Here is a 17,440-nt window from a genome sequence, read left to right as displayed (position 1 = left end):
TGATCACAGCATGTCAATGTCCTCTCTCTTTTTGTGGCACACAACTCTGTGCTTTCTCTTACAGTATCTCTGTCTTGTCTTTCCATGTTATCTGTTGCACTCTGTCTTGTACTGCATACTCCATCCCTTTCCATATTAGAACATAAAAACATAAGATTTGCCAAACTGGATCAAACCAAAGGAACATCAAGCACGGTATCCTGTTTCCATCAGTGGCCAATCCAGGTCACAAGTACCTGGCAGGATACCAAAATGTTGATAGATTCCATGCTGCTTATTCTAAGGATAAGCAGTGGATTTCCCCAACTTTTCTTCCAGGAACTTGTCCAAACCGTTTATAAACCCAGCAACACTAACAGCTTTTACCACAACCAATTATGTGTTGAGTAAAATAATATTTTCTCCTGTATGTCTTAATTGTATGACTTAGTTTGTGTGACCCCAAGTCTTTGTACTTTTTAGAAGTAGTAAAGAACCAATTTGCGTTTACACCCGATTCATTATTTTATAGACCTTTATCATATCTCCCCTCGGCTGTCTCTTATCCAAGCTGAAGAACCCTAACCTCTTTAGCCTTTTCTCATGGGGGAATCATTCCATGCCCAGTCTCGCGGGGTTGTCTTGCTATTCCTCAGAATCCTCTTGTGATTTAACAACTTTGAATGATTTTGTATCAGCAAACTTGATCACCTCATTAATTCTCCTCTCTAGGTCATTTATAAATTAAAAAGCTTTGGTCCCAGTACAGATCCTCTGGGTACACCACTATTCACCTTTCTCCATTGAGAAAATTGACCATTTAGCCCTTTTTTCTGTTTTCTTTTAATCCGTTCTCAATTTACAATAGAATATTGCCTCCTACCCATGTCTTTTTAATTTCCTAGAGTCTCTAATGAGGTATTTGTCAAATGCTTTCTGAAAATACAGATGCACTATGCTAACTGCTCACTTTAATCCACTTGTTAATTCATGCCTTCAAAAAATGTAGGAGATTGGTGCAGAAAAGCTTCCACTAAATGCATGTTGACTTTGTCCTATTAAACTATGACCATCTATAAATTCAGAATTTTTGTTCTTTACTTCATATCGTAGTTTCAACCATTTTTCACAGCATTGACACCAGGCTCACCTGTCTGTAGTTTCCTGGATCATGCCTGGAACTCTTTGTTGCGGTCTCTGTTGCAGTGTCTCGTTCTGTTTATTTCTTTATACACCACACTCTTTCTCTACATGATTTGTCTTTGTTGAGAGGGCCCACAGAAGGAGTGCTGTGAGAAACTGGAGTCTTTTTGGCTAGGGGGAATGGGGCAGGAGTGCGGTCAGTGGCTGGTGTCTTTGGTTAGGGGGTGTGCAGGAGTACTGTGGCTAATGTCTTCAGCATGAGCTGTAGTGAACTTTGGGAGCCAGTTTGGCTGTAATTATAGATGAGGGAAATTTAGTGGATATGAAAGATATCCCAAAAAAATCCCATCTTATATTTGGGTCGATATGGTAAATTAGTTTTATGATTTGTTCTGAGAAAAATGGAGATCAATTTTTATAGATTCTAATTCCAGTTCCAGAATTGTGTAAGAGAGAACCAAGGGCTTGAGTCACTAAGGTTTTTGTTTTTTTTTCCCATAGGCACTTTCTGGGGCTGATGCAATTAAAACGCGCGGAAAGCAGTCGCTGATATTCAATGCCAGCATTCCTAACGTGCCCCCAGTCACCTCTCTTGGGGGCGCTATTCAATATTCTAATTGGGGTTCGCGCTGTCAAGGAGGTGCTAGGGTCGATTGCGCGCCCCTAGCGCCTCCTTGATAGTGTGCGTCCAGGAGAGACCACATGTTCGCAGCCGTTCGGTTTAGAAAACAGACGCTGAATTTATCGGCATCCGTTTTCTGAATCGGCACACAGCCATGGGTTCAGAAAATGGACGCTGGTTAACTAATGCTCTAGGCAGGCATTAATTTCTGAGCACAAAAGTGTGCGTATTGGACGCACTTTTTATTTTATTTTTTTAAATTTTGGGTAACTGCCTCATTAACATGCATTTGTATGTGATGAGTGCTATTTGTTTCGCTGCACGTTGGATGCGTGTTGTGGAGGCGCTAATCCCCCTTATTGCATAAGGGGATTAGGTTGCGCCTATACAACCTGCATCCAGCTGTGGGTTAAACAGTGCGCTCGGCTGAGCACACTGTATTGCATCGGCCCCAGAATGGGAGAAAAGCCTTAGTGAATCAGACCCATAGTCAGAAATGGCTAATACATATGCATTCACATGCAGAAGTTTTATCAATGTTAAAAAGACATTCAGACAAATTAATCTTATATCTGGTGAGAGCTATATTAACTGTTAAATGCTGTGCACATCAAGATATCTGGATAAATAATTACAACTCATTGTGGTCTGTCTGTAGTTGTAAACTTCCTGCCGTTGTACTATATAGTATGTCTTAAGACAGGAATTTGCAACTTTAAGTGGGGATATGTGGTGCTGAAGTGTGGTTTCTCTGTGAATACTGTTCCAAGCCAAGTGGATTCAGTATGATGTATCACATGTAGTGCTTGGCTAGACCCATTGCTTGCTGCATAAGGGATAAAATGCAATTGTAGCTCACGAGTTTCTGCAAAATCATATGATTATCATTAACAGGTTCCACCCAATGTGTTCTCTGTGAGTATAAAATTTTTATTGTGTTGTTTAACACATCTATGCACTGTGCAAATTCAGCTTAGTCACTTAATGTTTTGTTTCCATCATAACTTTGAAGAGTTTTACATTTCAGTCACAATTAAAGAAGCACTTCCTGTTAAAACGTGCATATAAAAAATATTCTAACCACCTATATAGTTTAGTGGTGCACTGGATATGTAAGTGCTTTCTTCCCCTGTAGCTACTGCACATAAAATGTTTCAAAAACATTGACTATGTGTGTTCTTATGCTGTAAAATAACATTTTATGATGATTTTTTTAAAGCTGCCATATGCCTGCAAAAGTGTCCTTGCTAGTACACCAGAGCAGCAAATGAAAAGCGGGGCAAATAAGTGCTGTATAAGATCTGTCTGTTCAGTATATACTGGAGCTTTGTACCATTTGCTATTATGGAATGCAGTAGTAGCATAGGTGAATTTAAAATTATTTTACAATATTTCATGATAGGATAAAGAGAAATCATTCAAGGACACCAGACACAGAAATATCAAGTTGCCCAAAAGTAATATTGGATTTAAGAAGATTAACAGAATGTTTTGTGACTCTTGGTTAGTGCTTTATCTCACGTTTATATTCCTGTTCCACTTTTGTACTACTGCCTAGAGAAGATTGATATTACGCTCATAGATGTACCAGGAGAATATTTCAGGAGGTCCACCAGCTAGAAGATAAATGGGAGTCAAAGACCTGTTGAGAATGTAGCTTTTAGACCAAAAAAAATGAAGGCCAGCATTGTGAAGTTTTTATTTTTTCCATGTATGTTTGTGTCTTGGACAGTGGGAAGATATTGACACTAGACTTCTGGCAGTAAAGCTTTTGAAGAATCTAAGGTTCAAAAAATGAAAAGATGTGTTCCAAATTTTTAATCAAACATTTGCTTCCTTAACCCATTTTGTGTAATGCACTTTATTTTTACTTTATCTGATAGTAAAATCGAATTCAAAAGCATGACAGTCTCCTAACTATGTTCTGTTTTAATATTGTATTGTTGTGAACCACTTCAGGTCAAGCCTTTAGCCTCATTTCGGTGGTGGGAAAAGTAATGGAGAAGCTGCTGAAGGATAGAATAGTGAGCTATCTACAGTCAGGAGGTTTGCTGGACCCGAGGCAGCATGGATTCACCAGAGGAGAAAGTCCTGTCAGACAAATCTGATTTGATTTTTTTTGATTGGGTGACTAAGGAATTGGATCGAGGAAGAGCACTCAATGTGATCTACTTGGATTTCAGCAAAGCTTTTGATACAGTTCCACATAGGAGGCTTGTGAATAAAATGAGAAGCTTGGGAGTGAGCACCAAGGTGATGGCCTGGATTACAAACTGGTTGACAGACAGCGTGTGATTGTACATGGAACCTACGCTGAAGAGAGAACTGTGTTAAGCAGACTGCCACAAAGATTGGTGTCGGGACTGGTCTTGTTCAATATCTTTGTGAGCAACATTGCAGAAGGGATAGAAGGTAAAATTTGTCTTTTTGCAGATGATACTAAGATCTGCAACAGAGTGGACACGCCAGAAGGAGTAGAGAGAATGAGACGTGATTTAAGGAAGCTTGAACGGTGGTCGAAGGTATGGCAGCTGGGATTCAATGTCAAGAAGTGCAGAGTCATGCATTTGGGGTGTGGTAATCCAAAAGAGCTGTATGTGTTGGGGGGTGAAGGGCTGTTGTGCAGGGGAGCAAGAGAGGGACCTTGGGGTGATAGTGTCTAACGATTTGAAGACAGCAAAGCAATGCGACAAGGCGATAGCTAAAGCCCGAAGAATGCTGGGCTGCATAGAGAAAGGCATAACCAGTAAGAAAACGGTGATAATCCCCTTGTCAGGTCATTGGTGAGGCCTCACCTGGAGTATTGTGTTCAGTTCTGGAGACCATATCTCAAAAGGGACAAAGAGAGGATGGAAGTGGTCCAGAGAAGGGTGGCAAAAATGGTGGTGGTGGAGGAGGAGGTCTCCATCAAATGACTTATGAGGAGAGGTTGAAGTACCTAAATATGTATACTCTGGAGAAGAGGAGGTACAGGGGAGATATGATACAGACCTTCAAATACCTGAAATATTTTAATGATGCACAATCAACAAACCTCCATTGGAAAGAAATCATTAGAACTAGGGGTCAGGAAATGAAACTCCAGGGAGGAAAACTCAGAGCTAACGTCAAGAAATATTTCTTCATGAGAGGGTAGTGGATGCCTGGAATGCCCTTCCGGAGGAGGTGGTGAAGACAAAAACAGTGAAAGATTTCAAAGGGGGCATGAGAGAAACACTGTGGATCCCCTAAAGGCTAGAGGATGGAGATGAGGAAAAGAACACATGGCGGTAACTTGCTGGTGTGGCGGTTACTACCCTTAACCAATAAGCCTTTATTCTGTTGATGCAGTTCATTATTGCTCTCTGTTTTAGCAGCAGGGGGAAAGAGGTAAAGGGGAATTAGTTTCAGACAGCAACCAACAAGGATGTTGACTTTTATGTTCTGGAAAAACAAATAAGCATGAGAGTAACTTGCTGATGCAACTACCCTTAACCAATAAACCTTATACTTGTGATGTCACTCCAACATTGCTCTCTGCTTCAACGGCAAGAGATAACGGGGAATTAGACTTGGACAGCAACCAACAAGAGCCCTGACTTTGACAATTTGGGAAAGTAAGTATGGGGGTAACTTGTACTTCACGGCAGATGCCACTCCCTGATGCTACCATTATGGGGAAGATCTGTATAGGGGCAGCTGATGCTACCAAAGCTTGCTGGGCAAACTGGATGGACTGTTTGGACTGACATTTCTATGTTTCTATGAAGAAGGCAGTATATAAGCACAACATAACATGGAAATGACTATATAGTGTGTTTAGGGACCTTAGTTTTCAATTTGTATTTTATTTTTCCTGGGAATTTTAATGTTATAAATAAATTAAGTGAAAAAAATGACTTTCTTGTAACACACAGGAGCAAAATCAATGAAAAAATCAATTTTCCACCGATTTCTTTTTGTTCTAACATTGGAATTCCTAGACAAAATAAAAATGAAAAATGAAGGTCCCTAAATATGTTGAATTTCTCTGCTGTTGGCTACTAAAGGTTCTAGCCCATGCTGATAGCATAATGGGTCCAGGTTGTTTCCTAACACTTAAACATTTTACAAAGCTCTCTTGCATGTACACTCCAGTGAGATTGGCTCTTCTAAGATAGTTTAAAGCAATTTCTATACAGCATTATTTCTCCCCAGGGAAATTGGTCTCTACCTACAGTGCTATGTCTTATTGCTCAATTATTCCATAAAATGTGCTATAGTTGATGATATGGTAGCATTTTTATAACTGAGGTGTAAACCCTGTGCATTCTATATACTAGTGAATAGTGCATACTGTTGGAAACTTTGGCTGACAATCATTTATTTTGTAACCATCTCGGATTCAGTTCCTGGTAATTCTCAGAACTTGTCCTCATTTTTAAGATAAATGATCTGCTTGGTGCCGACAGGTCTGTAACTTCCTCTGCAAATCCCTAACCTATTAGCACTTTGTATAAGGACATATGGGCTCCTGACATTTATATAAATTAATATATTCAGTATTATCTCTTCAGTTGCCAGCAGCTCAGTTTTGTGCATTAGGGCAAGAGAATGTTGAAGTAAAGATAGTTATTGTGGTTATCAAAATGGCTACATAATAAAAGTATTTAACATATAATATCATATAACTTATCTCCAGTTTCCTCATACAGTCAGAAATACCACAAGCTAACCTAATAGCAGTATAACACACTAGCATTGTAATCTATCAGTTTTGATTTTCTAAACACTCCTTGTTGAGTTGGTTTGGGGCTGAGAGTTCTGCTGAGGCAGCAGTCATAGCTTCTGGGAGGGAAGGTAGTTTGGATGCCACTTCTCGACTGGCTGAAGCACAGCATTGGAGCAGGCCAGTGTCTTAATCACTACAGGCCACTTTGTCTCCAAAGCTGTGATAAATTGGTAGGGTTATGACTAGGGGTTCAAACCAGCCTAGATATCAAGAGTGGTTTTGAGAGAGTACAGTCCAAGGAGCTTCATGTTATCTGGTGATGAAGACAGGATTGGGAAAACTGGAGAAAGCTGGTAGGATGAAAAATAGAGATTTCATCCACACAAGGTGCAAATCATGAATCTACATGACTGATTTGGTTTTACAGTGCCTTGTAAAAGTCTTCACACCGTTGTACATTTTTCACGTTCTGCTGTATAAAAAAATCAAAATGCATTAAAGCAGTTTTTTTCATTGAACTACACAATATAACACAATATATCTACACTTTCATCATGAAAGAACAATTATAAAAATATTCCAAAAGCAATTTAAGAATAAAAAAAGCAAAAAGTCTTGATTTCATAAGCCTTTACACCCCTTGACTCAATACTTAGTGGCAGCCCCTTCTGTAGCAATAACAGCCATGATTCATTTAGAATAAGCATCTACTAACTTTGCACAGTGGGATGGTGCAGTTTTAGTGCACTCTGGCAGAAGAACTCAAGCTGTTTCAGGTTGGCAGGGAATCATTTGTGGATTGCAGTCTTCAAGTCTTGCCACAGATTTTCTGTTGAGTTAAGGTCTGAGCTTTAGCTGAGCTACCTGAGAATATTCTCTTACTGAGCCATTCCACTGTTTTTGCTTTGTGCTTGGGATCATTGTCATACTGTGGGAACTCTGGATTTCACCTAGAGCAGTGGTTCCCAGCCAGTCAGGTTTTCAGTGGTTCCCAACCCTGTCCCAGGATAGGGTTGGGAACCACTGACCTAGATACTTGAAGTTGTATCAATTGCTAGTTCTCTGGGGAAACACTAAAAAGCTCAGCGTGTCTGTTTACTGATTCAGCCACTTCTCTTCTGTAAGCCTAGAGGGAGCAGGAGGGGAAGGAGTAAGCTTGGAGCACACACTACAGGCAGCATATGGGGAGAAACTGGAGAGAGGCTACAACATACGTAGCTCAGTCTGCAGCTGTAATTCCAGACTTGGGACTCAGCTAAGGGTAGAGCGAAGGTGCACACATCAGGGAGCTATGATTTATAGGGGTCTGGGAGTAAAGATTGTCCTGGGACCAGGGAAGGAGGAAGAATGCCGGTATCATGGGGGAGGGAGCATAGATTAGTAGGTGGAACAGATAAAGTTGATATGCATTATTCATCCATACGTCTCCCTCTCACTAATCAACAGCAGTCTCAGGGTGACTACAACTCAAGAAGTTCCCAGGTATGATCATTGTCCTATTGAAAGCTGAGTCTTCTCCCCAGTCACAGGTCTGTGGCAGACTGGAACAAGTTTTCCTCAAAGATCTGCTTGTACTTTTTGTACCATCCCTTTTTCCTTTGATCTTCACTAGTCTCCCTATCCCCATTGTTACAAAACATGCCAATTCCATGCTTTACTGTAGCAGTGATGATAGCAAGCTGATGTGCTAGGTTTGTTTTATGCTGCACATATTGCATAGTGTTGAGACCAAAATGTTCCACATTGGTCTATCAGACCACAAAACCTTCTCCCACATGCATGCAGAGTTCCCTAAATGTTTTTTTGCAAATGTTATGCGGCACAACAAATGGCTTTTCTTCAGCGGTGGCTTCCTTCTTGCTACCATTCCATACAGGCTGTGTTTAGTGCGAAATCCTGAAATTGTTGAACAGTCAGTATTTTATCTGGTTTCAGTCAGAGACCTCTGTAGTTCTTTAGGCCTTTCAATGACCTTCCACAGCAGTTTCTTTAACACAGGGCTACTGACTTTGAAGGAATAGCTCAATTGTGGCATTGTCTTGGTGGTGTCAAATTGTTTCCACTTTATAATGATGGACCTGACTGTGTCCCAAGAGATGTTCAAACCCATTGGGGAAAGACTGTAAGAAAATGTCAAATCTGTATCTTGATTAATGTTATACCCGGAGTACTTTTGGCAGCTCCTTGTCGGGCATGTTTTACTTCGAATTCACTTCATACAACAGAACCAAGTTGATTCCTCATTCAGTAGTAGTCATATCAGCTCAAATTCTGAGACTGGACGCAGGTGGGCTATATTAAACTTCCATGGCCTTGTTATGGCAGTGCTTTGAATTAGAGCAAATTTGGTATTGCTGTGACAGTTTTTAACTTATGCTATCGACTTTGTTTTTTTTTTATTCTTACAGTAATTATTTTTGAAATATTTATATAATTCTTTCATGAGGAAAGTATTTCACTAGTCCATGCAAAATTATAAACTCCTGCTTGAGTGCATTTAGATTTGTATGTTTTAGACAGCAGAATGTGTAAAATATACCAGGGTGTGAACACTTTTACAAGGCACTGATTGTGCAGCCAGAAATTTTCTTTCTGTATCCACTTTTCCTATTTTCTGAGCACAGAACGACTGAGGGAATCTTTCCAAAAATACATATGATGTCCCATAAATAGTTTTTCAGAAGCTCAATGATTCTTTCTTCTGATTTGGTGTAAGTTATTCAATGCAAATAGTTTTTTTTTTAGTTAATTTCCTATTGCATATCATATGCTAATGAGCAAAATATTTATTTAAAAAGCTAAAATTCATCACTTATTTCTAATTTGTAAGATAGGAAAAAAAATTTTTTTTAAATAAAAATCTTACCCAAATGTGAATATAGGAATTAACTGTTTCTAGGGTGCAAATAATTGATGATACAATTTAGCATTTATCAGAAGAAACAATCCCTTTTTAATAATGTGAACTACATTGTTTGTTTATTTTTCAGAAGCTTTGCAGCGATGCTCAAGTGAGGGTTTTTGGAAAGTGTTGTCAGCTGAAGCCTGGTGGAGACAGCTCCACTTCTCTGGACAGTTCAATAAGCTCATCGGCTTCTGATGCAAAAGAGCAATGTCCAAAATATCAGGTAACTTTGTTTTAACTTGTCTCAACTTCCCCCCTATCCCAAAAAATAAATCTTTTATACTGGGGTTTTTTTTTGCCTTGTTCAAAATTACATACAAATGCAACTTCAAGTTCAATTATTTTCCCATGTGGTAGCTTGGAGAGTCTTCAGTGAACTAAGGTTACATTTTACATAAGAGCTGAGTTTTTGGCTGCAGCTGGAGGCAGAGTCATCTGACACAAATATATTCTTCCTGTCATCTTGACTCGCAGAGATCACAAGTGTTTTATGTTTCAACATCCTAAAATAGAATCTTGAGCTGGAAGGCTCATCGTGATGAAGTAATCGTGTGTAGAGTGAAGTTTTTATGCAGGCACGCATTTATAAAGCTGCAATTCTAGAGGCCATAGAATTGAGCCCCAAATGTGAGAGAAGTTCAACTTTAGATATTCTTCCACTAGTCCACCCTGGTTCAGTTCATTTGGTCACTGTGCATTAGAATTGTTCACATTGCATTGCATTTTGCTACATTAGGTGGCAGTATTTTTTTTCTCCTTTTTTTTCAACTTTGGATTTTAATTTCAATCATTTGGTATGGAAAAAACAGAGTGAAGCAGCAGCATTGCCTTTTACTAACAGATCTTTGTAGTGTAAATTGAGCAGACTAGAGGGACCTTAAAGTCCTTATCTGCATGCTAAGCAGAACAGTTTGGATCACTGTCTAGTGCTGTACCTTATCTTTCTGCAGGCAAACCTTGACATCCAATCCAGTTAAGATTCTAGAAACAGGAAAGAATCTGCATAACTCATAGCAGAAAGGGTCATAGAGGGAAGAAAAGAAGATTTTGTATTAAGTTATTTACTTTTTGGGACTTTTATATATCCCTCACACAAATAGACATTTGATGTCGTATGTATGTATTTATTTAAGCTTATATATTGCTTATTGCATCCAAAGTAATCCAGGCAGTGTATAAATACAGAAAAATAAATATCATAATCAAAACAATAACATAAAACATCCACATAAAGCACAATTAAATTTGAACAAATATTTCAGGACACAATTTCTTTTCTTCTCTGCAGCAGCATATATGATGGAGTGTATTTTGTCTTGCTGTTACACCAGTTAGGTGTGTTCTAAAGCATGAGTGAAAGGCTGAGTGACTTTCCCTACCAAAGAAGTATAATTGACTTGAGAATAAATAATGCTCAAAAAGTGTGCAGTTCATGTACACATGTCTTGGTTGAGGAAATTCATTAACTCTGAAACTTACACACTAGGCAATGCAGCTGTGGTATTCCACCCCTAAATTTTCTAAACCCAAATAATTTTTTTTAATGGGACTGAGCAGTTTGTTTTAGCAAATAAAATATAATTACCTTAATTATTTTAGCAGCTATATCAAGAGATAAAACAAAGGCCCTAAACCAGATGAGTTTATTGATTAGTAATTGACTGCTAGTTCTATCAGATCTTTTATGTGACAGGTTCTTTGAAGCTGTGTTTCATGATTACATATATTTTGTGTAATTGGACAGCTATGAGTCTTTCTAATTATTTTATTGCTATCTTTGCTGTAAACCGATGTAACGGTAATTCCAAACACCGGTATAGAAAAACCCAACAAATAAATAAATAAATATCTTGGGAACTGTTTTACAGTACAACATAGTCTATTTAACACAGTACAAAAATACCCTGAAATGGAAATTTAAATTGGAGGAAATCCATTGACCTCCTGCTGTACTTGAAATGGCCCAAGCCAGAGAAAATTGCATGGTAACTTCAAAGTGTGGGTTTTTTAAATGACTCCATGATGTGCATATGTGTGTGTTAGAAGGTTGTGGTGTGTGTGTGTTCCATTTCCTCTGTATGGGTGGAGGAATGAGAGTGGATGGGGATGAATGTGTATAGATATGTTTAGTTGGGACTGGCGGTGCGTTTATGGGGAGGTGGACTATATTGTTTGGGGGGGGGGGGGGTGTGAGTGTGACACACCTTCTTTCTGCCTTCACTCCATGTTCTCTCCTTCCTCCCACCCTCCTTATCCTTCCATCCCATCCAGGTTTTCCCTTTCTACTTCCTTCTTCCTACTCCAGAGCCTGCAGCTTGTCCACCTGCAGCTGCTCATCTTCTTCGAATAGTGGAGCCTGAGCTTCCTGCCACTCCTGCTGCTTTGTTCTGTGGCCTGGTCTCACCCCCAGCTGTGCCACTCAAATCCGCCAGCATCACTTTTGTTCAACTGTTGAGACTTGGACTCCCTGTCAGTAGCGTAGCTCGGTTCTGCCGGCACCCTTCTTTTCTTTGGCTGGCGGGGCCTGTACTCCCCATCAGATGCACTTTTTTCTTTCCGAGACAATTCTTCCTCTTTGGCTAGGAGTGCCTGAGAACCTACCAGCTCCACTTCTTTATCTCTCCTCTGGCAGTTCCTGCGCTCATGGTTTGTTTTTTTTGTCTGCCTGGCTGCTATTCCCGCCTGTGATGATGTCACAGATGGACAAACAAAACTGAAAATATATGTAAAAAATAGAAAGTAAAAAATATTGAAAATGGCTCCAGAAAATATTAAAAGTATGAACATATAATAACTTTTGTTAGGTAGTTTGCTGTTGAAGCTGGCTGCTGAATTTGAATGAAATGTTCCATGATGGACAGTTATTTTTTAGTAGAAGGGATTTTTCATTTTTTTTCTTAAATAAGGGACCATGATGAGACAAAACAAGCTGAGATTATCTGTATGCAATCAAATCAGAAAGTGTCTCGGTCCACTCAGTTTATAAAACATAGAACTGTTTTATTGAGTGGTTGGAGAAGTTGGCTGCTTGAGTACTGAGCTCTGGAACAGCCTCTCTCATATAATTCTTTTAGGTTTTTTTATTCCACCAAGTCATAAAACTGTCTCAAGCTTGGATCCAAAAGATAAAAGAAAGCGATGAAAAAAAGAACCTCAGATCTTAAAACATACTCAAAAGTGGGAAGGAAGCTAGAGTGGAGCCTCCCCACCAAATGTAGGAGCTGCCTGCTCAGATGCAGAGGAGATGTCTTTCTTGGATGGAGTGCTGGCTATGTACGTGAATTTTTGAGAATTGTAGAAAGATTTAAAATAAGAGATGAAGGAAAGTAAACAACAGTGGATTTATACGCCCAGCTACCCCTTTCCACCCCCACACAGTGCGATGGAGCCACAACTGATGTAAAACAAGCGATTCATACAGCAAGGTGACTGTCCTTGGGCATTTGCATACTCTGCCTACTGCTAATTCCATTCCTGGAGATGAAACATGGAATGTTAAAGAATTTGGCAAATTAAAAAAAAAAAAAAAAGGATAACGGTGGGAGTACATCAGTGAGATGGAGCAGACAACAGAGGATAATGTAAGTCTGAATTGGAAAAAGATAAAATGCAACTTAATCTGGATTGGATGATAGACTAGAACCTGCTGAAATAATAACCTTATCAAAGGAGTCACTGAGGTGTAAGAGGAAAGATATTTTTGGTTTTGTGTAAAGATTGCTTAGCACTATATTATAGCTGAAAGAAGGGGAAAAAGTAGAATTGGACAAAGCACATAAGCCTTGGGGGCCTAAAAAGCACCTCTATTTTCGGCTCCTGCTCTTTCAGCGCGCGCACAGCCCTCTCTCCTGGGTGCGCGATACATCATGCAAGTAAGGAGTCGTGTAAAAAGGAGGTGCTAGGGACAATTGGGTGCCCCTAGCGCCTCTGTGGTCCAGCAGAGGTGGCTGTCAGTGGATTAGAAAAATGGACGCTCAGTTTTTACGAGTGTCCAGTTTCCTAACCTCACCCACCGGCGCACTTTATTTTTTTTTAATAATTTTTCTAACCTTTGGTTCCTCAAACTTAATATGGCCATAATTTTAAGTCGGAGGATGTTCAGAAAAGCAGTATTTTCTGCTTTTCTGTACACTTTTTCGGGCTGTGTGGCTCAGGTGCCCTTTTTTACAGTATCTGGGGCAAGTGACTAATAGCCTCATCAACATACATTTGCATGTGATTAGCGCTATTAGTTTCGGGGGGTTTGGATGCACATTATAGATGCGCTAAACCCCTTATTGTATGAGGGATTGTGGATGCGCATCCAACCCGGGTTAAACAGTGCGCTCAACTGGGCGCACTTTACAGTATCGGCCTGATAGTGGGAGAATGATTGAGGGATATTGTAGTTTGCATCTGCTATTTCATGGTAAAAATGGTGATTCTCAGGAAAATAAATACTAGATAATTTCATTTCTGAGAACTATAAAAGTACACACATGACATACGTACATTAACCCTAAGTAAAAGGCAGGAAATGAGCTGAGTGTGAAGCTAAACAAAAACATTTATTAAAAGCAGATGTGGGTATTCTTTAACCTAATCTTTACTGTGAGTGGGAGAGGTATTTGAGTTGAGAATGTTTGTTTGTTTAGGAAGCACAAGAAAGACAGACTACAGCAAGACTAGAATTGTCAGATCAGTAGAGATGAGCAGTGAGGCGTCTCAAAACCAAAGAAATAAATGCTACTCTGGTAAAGTTACATCTGGACATCGCAGTTTGCAGAGGCTGGATAAAAAACATCCAAAGAAGCAATTGAGAGTATAGATTGAATAATGTGAAAGATCTATATGCAGCGTTGAATTGCCGAGGAGAATTTTATAGTATGTTGTTGTGATAGATGTTTGAAAAGAGGTGTTTTATAAATGGGATGAGAATAAAGGGGGAAAGTGGGTAGATAGCACACTTTATGTATAGAAACGTCACCCTTTTCGTTTCCTAATTAATGGGATTTCAGCATGGGCCATGAGGAGTTCTGTGAGCCTTTTTGGATATTGTGTCAATGCCAGACTGGGGCAGCTAGATATATATATTTTTGTTTAGGACAGGAAGTTGCAGTTAGGTTCTCAGATGGAAATGCATAAGGGAGAAGTGGGTGGTAGTAATTGTTTTAAAAATTAATATGGTATTGAGGTGAGATTTAATGATGTAAGAAAGGGGGAAAACAGGATGCAACAAGCTTTATGAAAAATGTTTTGTTGATAAACTAAAATGCTAATTTTAAATGTCAAAGACCTTAACTTTCCTTGTAAAAGACAACTTCTGTTTAAAGAGGCAACAACAGAATATTAGTAGGTGTTTTGTTGAAAGATACTAAAAAGTTGATTAAGGATTATTTTCCCAAAAGCTGTGGTATTCAATAAGCCTCTCAGTGCTTACTGTAATATGTGCAAACATATTACACTTGTAACCTGAGGACATTTTGCAAATGGCTTAAAAACCGGAATGTAGTTGGAATAAATGAATATCCTACATCAGAAGCTGGGGAAGACCATTTCTTTAGTTAAACCATTGTGTCCCAACCTAATCCGGAAGACATGCCTTAACTGTTGTGTTTTCAAGATATCAAGTATACACAAAGTAGAAGACTAGTCTAGTGGTTAGAGCAGTAGGCTGCGAACTAGGGAAGTCAAGGTTCAACTTGCTGCTGTTCCTTGTGGCCTTGGGCACCCTGAATTGCCTCAGTTACCAACTTAGTACCTGATTCACTAAGGGAGGTGTGTATGTATTGAGAAACAGTAACAAACAACTAAATGAGAGATATTTAAATATAGATTAAGTGAGAAGGACTAATATGCCTATTTAGAAGTTGCCAACTTCATCACAAAGAAAGAAACCAGTATCCCATTATTTAGTTATTTATTTATTTAAATGCTTATAACCTAGAACCGCCAATACATGTTGTTCCAGACAGGTAACATTTTATTGAATAAAGGATCAACCAAAGGCTTAGTTTCTTCTGTATTCCAATTGCTTTTGAATCAGACAGAAACTTCCTGATTATTGCCAAACATGAGACAAAAGCTCACTATGGAAAATTGGTTACAAATTTGGGGAGAGGTAAATATTGCACACATTAAAGACTGAAAATGCATATAAAATAATTAGATGCTAGTATCTGATGCTGATAAAATTGGCTAAGATTAAAGCAAATGATATCTGCAGCTGAGATTATTGTATCAGCTGCTCATTTTTCTTATGAACAGATAATGAATAAGCTTATTGTCCCATCTACTCAGTCTTCCTTTGGGAGAAATTTTCTAGGGTAATTTGAGGTGAGAAGTTCAGCAAGGGATCCTGAGAACTTGAACTCTGTTAGGCCTCTTTTCTCATATTAATGATGGTATAGTTGCCTGACTTGCTTCATTGTAACTTCTCCTTGGATGAAGGTTTCTACCTATTTATCCTGGGGGAAAAAAAGTGGTTTTGGCCGCAGTTTAAAAAAAAAAAAGTTTTTGTACCCTGTTACAGTTATGGACCTGTCTCAAATTTAGCTTTTTTAAATCAAAGCTAATTGGGAATGTAGTCACCATCTTGAAACTCATGTTGTCCTGGACCAGTCATAGTCAGGCTTTAAGACAAGCTACATCACTGAAATAGTGCTGTTGGCCTTTCCTGATAACCTTAGTCTGCTGTTACACATAGAAGGAGGTGGTAAGGTGAGGCCGTTAGACTTGACAGCAGCTTTTGATCTTGTAGATCACCTTTTGTTACTGAAGTGACTGGATAATTTAAGTATTAGGGTAGGGTTTCCAATGGTTTACCTCTTTTCCTGACTGGAGGATCACAAAAGGTGATGTAAATGACTGATCCTTAGGCTCACCACGTTCCCTGATTCTTTTTAATGTGTTTTTACTGCCCTTAGGGGCCATGGTCAGAAATCTGGGTTTCTAGACTTAGAATTATGGGGATGACATTTAAATCTTTTTCCTTTTCGAATCTGTATGGCTGTAACAGGGGGACACTTGAGTGATTGCTTTGCTGTGATTAGTAATTGGATGCAGTCCAGTATTTTAGACATAAAGGAGCATTAATATAGGAGGAAATGGCTGTTGATTTTGAAAAACTAGTATGACTATAGCTGTCAAGTTTATCATGATTTAATAATACTTGCATTTAGATTTTTCACTGCCCTTGATTTTGTTTTGTGGTTTGTTTGTTTTTTTTAAATCTGAGTTAATAAATTTGACTGACAGCATGGGATTCTTTCCATTGGCATGCCCTCTTACTGTATTCCGGTAGATTATCATTTTACTTGCTGAGTTTTTAATTTTTAACTCCTTTTCCTTGGTTGATTGCACTTTATTTTGTTTCTTTATGACCTTTGCGTTCTACGACACAGAAGTCCCAAGTATGTTCCTGGCAGGCTCCTTTATATTTTCAGGCATCTGTAATATTGTCAAAAGTGTTATGAGCATTTTATATTCATGACGACACCTTCACTTAATTCCAGTGTGAGGTAGAGTTCCATAAATATCTGAATGGTAATGTATGTGGGTAAGCTGAATTAAGAGTTTGAGGAGCTAAAATAGTTTGAAGTGGCAAAAGTAGAAAAAAAAAATGGATAATAAGTTACTTAGGCTGAAATAATAAAATACTGTCGCAGACATACAGTGAAAGAGTTCTAATGCCAGATTGGAGTGAAGTTAGAATATTTCTTCATGTCATAAAAACCCACAAAGCTTATACAAATATTTATTTTATGTAAGCTGTATATGAGCTGTTTTTGACATCAATGAACATTTATTGTCTCTCAGTGAAATGGTTACCTCTTAAAATGTGTTTGCTTTAAATTTGGCCTTGAGTATGTGTCATGAATTTAGTGAGGTTTTGTATTTTGTAAGAAATGTGCTAGGTGCCTTTTGAGCTCTATATGACTGCTCGGAGATAAAGCACTACTTCTCTCCAGATAAGTGGCTTTTTTATCGGCATATACTTATAGACTGTATATTTAAAAAAAAAAAAAAAGACATACAAAAAACTTTTCTAGGCCCCGAGTAAGGCCAATGATTATAATCACATGCCATGGCTAAGACATAAGACACACGCAGCATGTGTGTA

General features: G+C 38.8%; 1 protein-coding gene across 4 annotated transcripts in view; it reads left to right on the top strand.

The window, feature by feature from the left end:
* The window catches only part of LOC115079746 (rap guanine nucleotide exchange factor 6-like), a 401,516-nt gene that overhangs the window by 76,574 nt on the left and 307,502 nt on the right, over positions 1-17,440 (top strand). For 3 of the 4 annotated variants that reach the window (XM_029583570.1, XM_029583572.1, XM_029583571.1), the window contains exon 3: positions 9,425-9,562. The exons of the other annotated variant lie outside the window; for it this stretch is intronic. In XM_029583570.1, coding sequence (XP_029439430.1) covers positions 9,425-9,562 — 138 coding nt within the window. The remainder of the gene's footprint in view (positions 1-9,424; positions 9,563-17,440) is intronic. 4 annotated transcript variants of the gene reach the window in all.

The sequence above is a fragment of the Rhinatrema bivittatum genome, chromosome 18 (genome assembly GCF_901001135.1).
Source record: "Rhinatrema bivittatum chromosome 18, aRhiBiv1.1, whole genome shotgun sequence".
Taxonomy (NCBI): domain Eukaryota; kingdom Metazoa; phylum Chordata; class Amphibia; order Gymnophiona; family Rhinatrematidae; genus Rhinatrema; species Rhinatrema bivittatum.
The sequence above is the reverse complement of the archived record's forward strand: the minus strand, read 5'-3'. Positions and strand labels throughout refer to the sequence as shown.